The sequence below is a fragment of the Lupinus angustifolius genome, chromosome LG16 (assembly GCF_001865875.1).
Source record: "Lupinus angustifolius cultivar Tanjil chromosome LG16, LupAngTanjil_v1.0, whole genome shotgun sequence".
In the NCBI taxonomy this organism is placed as follows: domain Eukaryota; kingdom Viridiplantae; phylum Streptophyta; class Magnoliopsida; order Fabales; family Fabaceae; genus Lupinus; species Lupinus angustifolius.
The window spans coordinates 17631578-17643601 of NC_032024.1; the positions used below are offsets into that span (position 1 = coordinate 17631578).

The 12024-nt window shown below is 29.0% G+C and overlaps 2 protein-coding genes across 2 annotated transcripts; both read left to right on the forward strand.

Moving 5' to 3' along the window:
• Positions 810–3551, forward strand: LOC109328948 (splicing regulatory glutamine/lysine-rich protein 1). Its single transcript, XM_019562596.1, has 6 exons — positions 810–1075; positions 2184–2262; positions 2342–2404; positions 2943–2987; positions 3076–3132; positions 3216–3551. The coding sequence occupies exons 1-6, from the start codon at positions 864–866 to the stop codon at positions 3306–3308; spliced, it is 549 nt and encodes a 182-aa protein (XP_019418141.1). The 5' UTR covers positions 810–863; the 3' UTR covers positions 3309–3551.
• On the forward strand, positions 8348–11701 carry LOC109329024 (bifunctional epoxide hydrolase 2-like). Its single transcript, XM_019562683.1, has 3 exons — positions 8348–8892; positions 10075–10313; positions 11358–11701. Exons 1-3 carry the CDS (start codon positions 8428–8430, stop codon positions 11602–11604), a joined length of 951 nt encoding a protein of 316 aa, XP_019418228.1. The 5' UTR covers positions 8348–8427; the 3' UTR covers positions 11605–11701.

Consider the following 12024-nt stretch of genomic DNA (forward strand, 5'->3'; position numbering starts at 1 on the left):
TATATTATTTACTACATTCAATTAATCATTTGTTATGTTTGTTAAACATAGTGGGAAACATAGTGAAGAGTATAATAATAGGAATTGCTGAGAATAAGATCCCTTTTCTTAACTTGTTATTTTTAGTTAAGATAAAAACGTTTGTAGGAATGTTGGAAGAGGTAAATTGGGCTCGGCTGATCCAATTTGTCTGATCGAAAATTGAGTATCTGATGGGACTGAACTACTCTTCCAATCATATATGTGCTAAGATAGTGAGATTATTCTTCATTAATGGAGAGGAAAGTATTGTATAAAAATAAAGTAATACACTTTTACTCTTAAAACTTGCATCAACTCATTCGATTGGTCAAATTCAATGTCTAATTTAATTTAATTGGTTCAATTAATTTTAGAAAAACATAAAAGAAGTTTGTTTAGGGGGAATTTAATTTTTCTCAATTTATCTCTTGTTTATTGTAATTATAGTTATTATACAAAACACTTATTGTTTACTAGATTTTTTTATTATGAATCGAGTTAATTAGTCAAACTAATGACTCGTTGACTCAATATATTAACTGGGTCAATGATTGACCAAATTCAATAACAATGAAAAGAAGGGAGACCATAGTCAATTCCAAATTGTTTGGATTCGTAATTTGTCTCGATCTAATTTTTGACTCGTCCTTATAGTTTCACCACAACTTAAGGAAAAATGAGAATAAAATTTCTAGAACATCTTCAAAATAATTTGGAGTCGCGAATACATTTTTCATAGCTACATTATTTTGTGTAATTAATTTAGAAGAAGATAATAGAAAAAGAAGAAAAGTGTAATAATATATATTGCAAGGACGGGTAGGAAAGAAAACCCTTGCACGATGGCGGCGTCATCTTCATCTCTCTCTTCTTCTCCTTCCCCATCTCACCGTCGCAGCAAGCATCGTCATCGCACGCGCCGAGATCGCGTGAATAAGGATTCCCTTAAGATTCGAAAGAAGACCAAATCCCACACCAAACGACGTCGTTCCAGGCACCACCACTCTTCTGATTCTGATTCCTATTCTTCTTCATCCTTCTCCGATTCCTCTAGGTTCCTTTTTTAATTTCAATTTTTATTTAATTATTCTTTTCATCAATAATTGAAGCTCTTTATTTTTATACTGTTTTGTTCAGATTTTGTGTTTTTTTCTTGTTCTATTAGGTTTATACTTGGCTTCAATTTGAATGGCATATAGTACTTTTAATTTATGCACATGATTTTCTTATTTGAGAGATTAGAAAAAAAGCTGTTTATTACACATAATTAACTTTTTTTAATTGGATTGGGAATTGAAATGAGTATTCATGTTTCAAAATTTGGTTGTTTCAGGAATAGTTCATTTTGTTTTTTGTGTTTAGTAGGTGCAAGGGTGTAGATTAATGATTTTTTTTATTAAGGGTAAAAGATGTTGAATGTTTTATCCAAGGGGTCAAGTTATAGAATATAGACTAAGTACAAAAATTGGCCCCCTGAGGGAAAAATGCTACTCAATTAAGCTCATTAGAAATGAGAAGTTCCAATTTGGCCCGGGAGAATCTCAGATGACAGTCGGAATAGTATATGATAGGTACTAATTTGTTTGTAAACTTTGTCCCGAAAATGACCAATTTGATTGACATTTGAGATTTTTTTAGGACCAGGGTCGAAATTTTTATTTCTTAGGACTGGACTGCATTACGAGTTGTGTCTTCACTCAGGGATGATTTTGGGTATTCACTGGAGAATTTATGTTTTATAAAGAAGAAGCTGGTTTTAGAAGTTTTGAAGTAGCATGTGATTTTCTCTATGTGATTTCAATAGCATGATGTTGAATGAAATTATAATTATAATTCCCGAATATCATTTCCCCTCTACCATGTTGGCGATGTTGCTCATTCGCAATTCTAATCCGCATGGTATTCTGTTGTTTATGTTGTCTCCCCTTTATCGTGTATACGGAAAGATAATTTCTTGACGAAGTTTAGGGTTAATAAATTGTGTTGTGTCTTATATAAGACCTGAATATTTTGTATGTTACTTTGCAGTGTAGCTGCATGTTGATTACTTGATTATTTCGTTGATATTAAAAACTTCTGACATAGTGCTATTTATTGAATGGAATAGTGGATTGATCTGGTTCGTATCATAAAACTTTGTTCTTTTTGTTAAATTTTGACAGAAGTGAAAGTTCTTCTGATAGTGAGCATGAAACATCTCATCATTCAAAGAGGCACAAAAAGAGTGACAGACCAAAGAAGGTGATTTGTTGATACTACAATTTTTCCATGTTTAGAATCTTTGTTCATTCATCTCACTTTCTTCTTTCCCCCCCTGAAGAACAAGGAAAAGGATCGAAGTAAAAGCCACCACCATAAGCAGAAGAAGCATAAATTAAAGGAGGTAGGTCACTTTTTCTACTTCGAATTGTCTTCAATATGCTTGTTTACGAAATATTTTGGCATCCCTTATCTATGAAGTTTCAAACTCAAATAGCGACCTTGAAATATTTACAATATTGGAGACCCCATTTAGTTTGATTTAGTTGACCAGCTTTTTATAAGCTTAATCGAAAGTGTTCAATGCCAAATGCTGAAGGTTTGCTACATGGATTCTTATCCAAAACTAAGATTCGACAACTTAAGAATTAAGACATACCCTTATGATTGCTCATTTCTTTCATCTCCTCCAGCCCCAAAACATTGGTTCTATACCATTTGCTCTTGAACTAAGAATGCATAGCAGTAAAGGGAAAATAATTATTGAACTTACATAACTCTTATAGATTTTTGTCTTAGATGCTGATGATACTTTCTGCCTATTTTATGATTTGGCTCTTTGAAATTGGAGCTGGGGTCTGTGACATATCTGGATGCTTGATTTGACTTGCTTGGATGTTGTTTCTTGTTCGGTTTGTCGTGGCAATGGGAGCTTTATGTAGAAGCAGCATGGTGAGAGGAGGAGTAGCCCTGTGCAGCTTTCCAAGGTTTTAATTGTCATCTAACCCAGAAATTCAATGTGCTTACCACCTTCTATGGTCATTTGTTTTACTTACCTTTTCATACTTGATACAGTTTTTAGGGCGTGACAAAGATGACGGTGTTCGTCGCAGTGCCGTATCTGGCAAGAAGGTATTAACTGTTCCTCTTCTTTTTTCTTATGGCTAGTAGTGATCTGTGATCTTAAATTTGTTTATACTTTTGTTCCTTTTTAGATTCTTCTTAAACTTGATAAAACAAAGGAAGATAAGGCTGCTGAAAGCAAGAGAAATGAACTTTTGAGCTTTTTGAATGCTAGTTTTGATTAGAATTTGCAAGATATGGGTTTGTTAGGGGATATAACAAAATCAGTGTAGATTCAAGTTTTACTTGGGTGCCTGAATTATTTTCCATCATAAAACCAAGTATGGTTCTTAACATTTAGAGGAGGTAAGGGGATACATTAAAATTATGCATACCATTGAAAGATTGAGCTTGAGTTTGTTCAACATGTATGGTTTACTATAAGTGAGTTCCTCTTCTATGGAATTTCACCTGCTTTCTTGATTTATAACATTATTCACCTTTTATATTTGTTTGCTTTCTTGATTTATAACATTATTCACCTTTTATATTTGTTTGTCTCTGCCTTTTTCAAATATAAATAATACAAATAAATGATGAATGATATATTGTTTGTGTGTTAATTTTTACACTTGATATTGCACTCTATTAAGAGAAAAATATGTATACACTGGTAGAATAAAAGATTTGTTACATTGTCATTGTATTATTCACTATTGAGTAAATTACATTGACACCCCCTGAGTTTTAGTGAAATTACACAAACCACCCCTCACTTTTCTAAACTTACACAAACCTCTGTGTAGGCAAGTCTAAATAATATACAAATCAATGTATCTTTTATTATTTTTGGTTCGTTACACTACACTATAATAGTGATTTAAACAATATTTCTTTATAATTGTTGATCATTTTTTAACAAAAAAATAATAAAGATACATTGATTTGTATATTATTTAGACTTGTCTACACAATATATCATGTTTTGTTTAACTTAATTGCATTTATCACATTTTTTGTTTAAAAAATTACACTTATTTCTTATACAGTGGTGGTCAGTGTAATGAAAGTACAAAACCAGGGGAGGTTTGTGTGAGTTTAGGAAAGTGAGGGGTGGTATGTGTAATTTCACTAAAACTCAGGGGTGTCAGTGTAATTTACTCTTCACTATTTATATTTTTTTTAATATACTCACTTAGTCATTGTTATGAAAATCGTAATGTATCCACTAATTTAACTAGTATACTGGTGAATCGATTCCATATTAGTACCGTAAGTCAATTATACCAATAATGCAATTATATGGGACAAATCTGGTCGCAACTAGTTATACTTGTTAATTTTTATTTAAAATTATAAATTCATGAAAATGACTTAACTTTCATCAAAATGTTGTTATTATGGAGGGTGAAATCAACTCGCACATTTTGTTTTCAATCGTTTAGATTATTTTGTAACATACAATTTTACATTTAAATGTGGTTATATGACTGAATCTGTCAGTAAAACTAGCTTCTGAAAATTAAAAATAACTCAAAAGCGCATGCAATATTTATTACTTATTTAATTAATAATTGAAAAAAGACTAAAAAAATATATGCAATATCATTTAGATAATTTCACAAGATATAATTTTATATTTAACCGTGGTTATAAGATTGAATGTTCACAAGAAATGAACCCATAGGTTGAGAATGGTTATAAAGTAGATGTAAGGGAGAAGTGAGAACAGAGCACTTGACAAATGATATATTCTGTAATAGTGTGTGTTTGCTTTGGACATTTTTTATTTTTATTATGTGTTTGCATTGTTATTTTCATTTCCTATTTTCAAAAACATGGGCTTCATTTCTAGAAAAAATCAAAATAAAAGAAATATTATTTCCAATATTTTCAATAATAAGGAAATAACATTGTATTGAAAATTCTAAAAAAAAGTTGTTGCTTTAATCAATTTAATAACTTTAGATTTTTTACTTTTCCATTTTATTACAAATCTTTTGATATTTTTGAAACATAATAGACGTTTATATTTTACTTTTCAATATATCATTATTTATTACTCATGTTTTTACCACATGTTTTTTCATTTCTTTTTAATCTAGTTTTTAATGTGTATTAAATGTGATTATTTAGTCAAATTATACGAATTTTTATATTATTTAATAATTTCTTAAATTATGTGTATAACCTTAAATTTTAAAAGATGTGGAATGGGGAAGTATATATTTTTAATTACTCTATCCACTAATTAACAAAACTTCATTATCAGTCGATGAGTGTGTCCTTCTTTGAGACCACCACACACCTTCATAATATAATTTATTTTTTATCTCTCAACATAGCAATTTTTCTTTACCCGTCATATGATATAGGTAAAATAATTCGACAATAAGTATCATAAAATATTATTTTGGGATAAAAATTGATATCCCTTTAAATTATTGTAACCTTAATTAAATAATAGAACGTTTTGTATGTTAGTATTTTGTTTTAACTTTTTTAGAGAGCATCTACGACTACATAATGTTCATTATGCCTTTCTCCACATCTTTGTGTTAGCTAATCACCGACTCCAATAATTAAAGTTGTTTAATGTAATGATAACATAAATTTTGTTGAAATCATTGACTTGTGATAAATGGGCGGTCCCGGTTCGATCACTGGTCGGACTTTAAAACAACTATAGTTTGTAATATTAACCGAAGGAGGGGTTGAACTGATTTGAACCGAAGAAATTCTGGTTTGATCGTGTTAAACCTGGCTGAACTTAAATAACCTAGAGAATGAATGAAACAGTTCACTTAAAATTTTAAAAAATATAATATTGCTCTAATATTTTGTTTTAATCTGGTCCAGAAAAAAAGATGGAGTTATGTTATTTCAATATAATTATACATAATTATATAAAATTTTGTATTTATATATAACTATATATTTATAGATAAAATTGATAAATTATATATAAAATTACTCGGTCCGACCGAACGGTTTAACTGTTTAAACTTAATACTAGACATCTTTTGGGTTTCATAACACTGGTTTAGAGAGAATGATTTTGAAAATGAAAATGCTAATAACAAAATGTTTTGAGAAAATAAAAACATGAAAATGGAAATTGTTTTTAAAAATAAAAATAGAAAATGGAAATAACAAATATTTCTAATATTTGAAAAATTACTCAAAAATACATATAATATTTATTTATTAATTATTTTGTATTTTCAATTAAAATAACTACATGAATAATTTAAAATTAGAATTTTCAATAATTTATTTCAAAATTTTATCTATAATTAGATATGTAATATTTTATTTAGAGATAAAGTGAGGACAACAAAAATAAGGATGTTTTTTAGTTGTGACAACTAATGTGATTTTTGAAATTTTGGATATATATATTTGAAAAGCGATTTATGGAAAACTACTTCCATTTTCTATATGTTATTTTAAATAACTTTCAAACAATTTAGGCTCATTTTCTAAAAGTTAAATTTGATTTTTATTTATCGAATAACTCTATTAAATTATTAACTGGGTTAAAAATGTAAGTTTTCTAGAAAGCTACATGTTGGTATTGTCTAGTAGTGTCAAACTAATAGTCACTTATTCCAAATTCCCATTCTCTAAGTCGAGAATGATGGCTTCCAATTTTGAAAGAAATATTACCATTTTACATATATTACTAAAATATTCTTTCTAGTATTTTGTCTTATTATAAAATAGGATTTTGTTATCCATTTTAGTCATCATATCGTAATATAGTGGTTTAACATGTGTTTCACCTTTAAATCATATATCAATTAAGTTATTTATTTTATAATAAACATAATATTTTTTAAGAAAAATATGTACGCACACTAACAATATGAGTGTTTTTTATATTGTTAATATATCATTCAATATTTATATTTAATCATCAATTACTTTAAAATAAAAGTAATATAATTAAATAGTGAATGATACATTAATTTTACATCGATCTTTATAATGACAATGTATAGATATTACACTCATGCATTTGTTAATATAAATATTATTTTTAACAACATATAACTTAGTTACTGAAATGATTGAGTGGCTTAGAGGAGTTATAAATAATTATCAAATTCAAGATTTGAATCTTGATTATGTCATTCTAAAAATATTTAAAAAAATCGTATACAAACCAAAACCAGATTAATTACGGTATAAGACCTGTATGACTTGTATAGTTGTCATACTCTATGTGAATCTGAGTTTTATAATGAGAATAATGTATCTCCTTGTTGCATGAGATAATTTATCTCCTCTAGTCCGTAAAAATGTGACATGTATGTTATTTTATTTATTTTTAAAAATATTTTTATAGAAAATGATAAAACATGATATATGTCATGATTTCACTGGCAGAAGGAGATACTCATCTCCTCATACCAGGAGATACTCCATTCCCCTTTATAATTGTGCTAGCATGTTAAAAAATCTAAAATTGTAAGATTAACCTTGAAAAGATGCATTTATTAATTAAGAGTTAATAATTTTAACTTTTCAATAAAAACTTTACAATTTTCTAGACACGCTCATTAATTTGATCCAGATTCTCCTGGCTGTATCCAACGCATCTGCCAAATGCAGAAAGAATTAAATATTTCATTAACTTTCTATCTAATAATAGTTGGAAATAATATATTTTCCAACTAAATTTTTCTGATAATTCTTTTACTCACAAAATAGTGAACTTGTAACCAGTCATTAAAAAATAAATATTTAAGATATGTCACTTTCTTATAGGTAAGTGGATTAGTATGAAAATTTAGTAGGAAAATATAATATTAGTCATAATAATTTATACCTAATTATTGTATTATTATTCATATTTAATTTAATTTGTATTATCTTTTTGTTGAATGATAATTAAAGATTAATGTTGGATGGACTTGAATAATAATATCATACAAAACTCTTAAAATGTTGGATATCTTCCTCTATTAATAAATACAATATAATATGTTATATCAAATGAGATCTCGAACATAAATAAGGTATTGATCTTGTGGTATAAGGTCTCACAAGATCTCAGGATGACAAGAAAGTTAAATGTTTATTCTTGCGAACAATAATTGTTAAAAGGGGCAACCAAAAACTCCGAAAAGATTAGTTCTTTGTCCAAAAACTCTGAAAATAATGTACCAAACCATCAAAAATAAAAAAATATTTAAATTTTTTTTAATTAACATAACATGTTTTCATTGATCTGATTCAAGATTTAACATCCGATTTGTGAGGTTAAATTTTGTCCTAATAAATAAGGAATCTCTTTCACTTATCCTCAATTCATTCCTATCACACAGCACCACAACTCATAGAAGAAGAGGAAAATCAATGGAAGGCATAGAACACAGAACAGTGAAAGTGAATGGCATAAACATGCACATAGCTGAAAAAGGAGAAGGCCCTATAGTCTTATTCCTTCATGGTTTCCCTGAACTATGGTACAGTTGGCGCCACCAAATTCAATATATAAGTTCACAAGGTTACCATGCTGTAGCACCAGATTTACGTGGCTATGGTGACACTGATGCACCAACTTCAATTACAAGCTACACATGTTTTCACATAGTTGGTGATATCATTGCTCTTATTGATTCATTGGGTGTTGAAAATGTGTACCTTGTTGCACATGATTGGGGTGCACTTATTGGTTGGTACCTTTGTTTGTTTCGACCTGATAGAATCAAAGCCTATGTTTGTCTCAGTGTTCCTTATATGCCCAGAAACCCTAATGTGAAGCCTGTGGATGGAATGCATGCCGTATATGGAGATGATTATTATATCTGCAGATTCCAGGTTCATTTTATGTTTCAACTTCATTTAGGATTTCTTATGTGTCTGTTATCGCGGTTGCGTTAGCTGTGGTTGCGGTCCTTGCCATGCGGAATAAAGCGAATTATTTTAACAGTAAAAAAATATTTTTAACACCGATGTAGTTTAATGCGATTGCATTGGAGTCTGATGCGACTAAAACGTGGTCCAATGCGTTTAAATTGTGACCTGATACGGCCCAAATGCAAACCGATGTGGTTTGGTTGTGACCCAAATACAGACTGATGTGGTTTGGTTGTGGCCCAAATGCGGACCGATGTGGTTTGGATGTGATTTTATGTTTCCATTGTATTTAGGATGTTGTTGTTGTTACCAATGTTTTAAATTGCAGTCGCGTTTCCTCTGATTCTAGTCGTTGCTATGCGAATTATGGTAGTTGCAGTGTGAATTATTTTATGAGTAAAAAGATGTTTTTGATATCGTTGCGGCCTAATACGATTGTGTTGTAACCTGATATTGCCCAAATGCGATACGATCCGATTGCATCTCGTTGCGGTCGCATCACTATGATTTAGTGTCACATCGTAATTGCAATATGATGTAATTATCAAATCAACACAAATGCAATATTGCAATCACATCATGTGATGCAGTCTACAGTTTAAAACACTAATTGTTACTTACTTATGCTTAAATACCACCATTGTTTCAAATTATCCATCACATCAATCAATATGGTAGTAGTATTATGGTTGAAGTTATAGTCTTAGTATTGTGATTAAAATCATAATTACACCATACTACAATTGTGATTTAATATCAAATTACAATGATAGGAACGCACATGGTATAATCATATTAGATGGTATTTAAGATGTATTAGAGCAGTGAAATTCAAGTACATCTTTTTAAATTAAATTAATGATTATTTATTATTGAATGTGAAAGTTGACTTATATAATACAGATAAGCAATCATTGAGCTGTGAATATATATGATCCCTTAATCAAACTCACCTAATTTTTTGTTCAAAAAATGTATTGATAATTAGGAATAAACTAAAGAACATTGGAAATGTTTATTAAAAAAAAATTGGGTTTCTTAACCAGACTCCTAAATTATATATACTACACATTTTCATTTCAATAATCTAAAATTTCATGTTATCTTGATCTAATGTTTTTTTGACTTTAACATATGTAATAGGAACCTGGGAAAATTGAAGCTGAATTTGCGAAAGCAGATACTGAAGAAATCATCACTACATTTCTCACAGTTCGGAAACCTGGGCCACCAATATTGCCAAAAGAAGGAATAAGATCCACTCCAAATGTTCCAAATACTCTTCCTTCTTGGCTCACAAAAGAGGATATCACTTATTATGCTTCTAAATTCAACAAATCAGGTTTCACTGGTGGCCTAAACTACTATAGAAATATTAACTTGTAAGTTCATATTCTTGTTTTTTTTATCTTGTGTGGTCCATTATAGCACTATTATTAATACTATATCGGTCATCAAATTAGTTAGGGTACTGATCTAGTGGTTCATTAATTAAACCACATGTTTGCGATATTAGATATGCATATATAATATATTGACATTAATGTTGAAAAATCAATAATATTTTTTATTTTCATTAAAAAGTTAATTTTTAAATAAAAATCAGACGGTATGACCGGTACGGTTCAATTGAAAACCAGATAATATGATTAGTTTTAACCAATATGATTGCACAACCTGTATAATTATAGTGTACCATATCGATATTGAGACCGATATACTAGTTTATGGGTTGAACTATATGATACCAACCTGTTTTTACACTAGTGCATTATAGCATTTTGCTTTCAGACTTCATGTCTTAAATAATGTTTTCTTCTTTGTATGAGACATCATTATTACTTGTTAGGTACATATCTTGTAAACATATAATGGGTTAGGTTCATATTTTTTGTTTGATAACTATTTAATTCACCACATAAGTTATTTTCTAGTTTGAAATGTAATGTCAGGTTTTTGCTTCAAAAAAACCTTTTCACCTAGCTTGCACATTCCATATATTTGCATCATAAAAGTCTTTTACTTGAAATATAATATATTTATTATTATGAAATATGTAATTTATTATATTATATATTTAAGTTTTTTAATTTCGAAATTATTATTTTCTTCTATTTATAATAAGAGGATCTATTTTCCACATGTTTGTTTTCTCTTATATGAAAATCTGATAATACAGATCTAATGACTAATTCAAATCACGTAAATCATTAGATTTTTATAAAATTGATGACTAAAATGCGGAGTAGGTTTTTAACTTACCCCTAAAGTAAATCTGGATGAAGCGGATCCCCTCTCATTTATTATTGATAACATTTATTATTTTAATTTATTACATACTCTACTTCTGGGTCTTAGATTTGTCAGTATTTATTAGTATGGTACTACTACTGTAACATTTGTGATTTTGCATTATATATTTACAGGAACTGGGAGTTGACTGGTGCATGGAGTGGTGCACAAATAAAAGTACCAGTGAAGTTTATTACAGGTGATTTGGATGTGGTTTACACTTCATTAGGGACAAAGGAATACATTGAAGGTGGTGCTTTCAAGAAAGATGTCCCATTTTTGGAAGAAGTGGTTATACAACAAGGTGTAGCTCATTTCAACAACCAAGAAGCTGCTGAAGATGTTAACAATCACATTTATGAATTTATCAAGAAATTCTGATCTTATTAGTCACTTGTTGGGTTACATTTTAATGTTACTTCGTGAAAATTTGATTGGTTAGAGACATAGAAATATGATTTTTCGGGATAAGTGATGTTTGTGTTTTTAGTTGAATAATAATAAGTTACATCTATGTTTCTTTGCTGTTTGTTTTAATAAGAATCTTTTTATTACAGAAGGCATGGTTTCAATCAAGCTTTTCTCTTCTACTTTGTTTAGCATTCACGATTTTCTCATTCTTCATTTGTCTTCTATTTTTTTAGAAAATGTTTTGGTACCGATATTTTAAATAATTTTTTCAGATGCAATTTTTTTTTTATAACTAGGAATATTTTTCATCATAATAATAATGAATTAATATTTTTTTGGACTATCTAATTGTCTCCATCAATAATTATCACTCCCAATAACCTAACTTTT

Bases quoted from the DNA above. Each gene is read 5' to 3' on its own strand.
- LOC109328948 (XM_019562596.1), top strand. From the start codon at position 864: ATGGCGGCGTCATCTTCATCTCTCTCTTCTTCTCCTTCCCCATCTCAC. The intron at 2,405-2,942 runs GTAGGTCACTTT...AGCTTTATGTAG, and splicing joins AGAAGCATAAATTAAAGGAG to AAGCAGCATGGTGAGAGGAG. The intron at 3,133-3,215 runs GTATTAACTGTT...GTTCCTTTTTAG, and splicing joins GTGCCGTATCTGGCAAGAAG to ATTCTTCTTAAACTTGATAA.
- LOC109329024 (XM_019562683.1), top strand. From the start codon at position 8,428: ATGGAAGGCATAGAACACAGAACAGTGAAAGTGAATGGCATAAACATG. The intron at 8,893-10,074 runs GTTCATTTTATG...CATATGTAATAG, and splicing joins ATTATATCTGCAGATTCCAG to GAACCTGGGAAAATTGAAGC. The intron at 10,314-11,357 runs GTAAGTTCATAT...ATATATTTACAG, and splicing joins TACTATAGAAATATTAACTT to GAACTGGGAGTTGACTGGTG.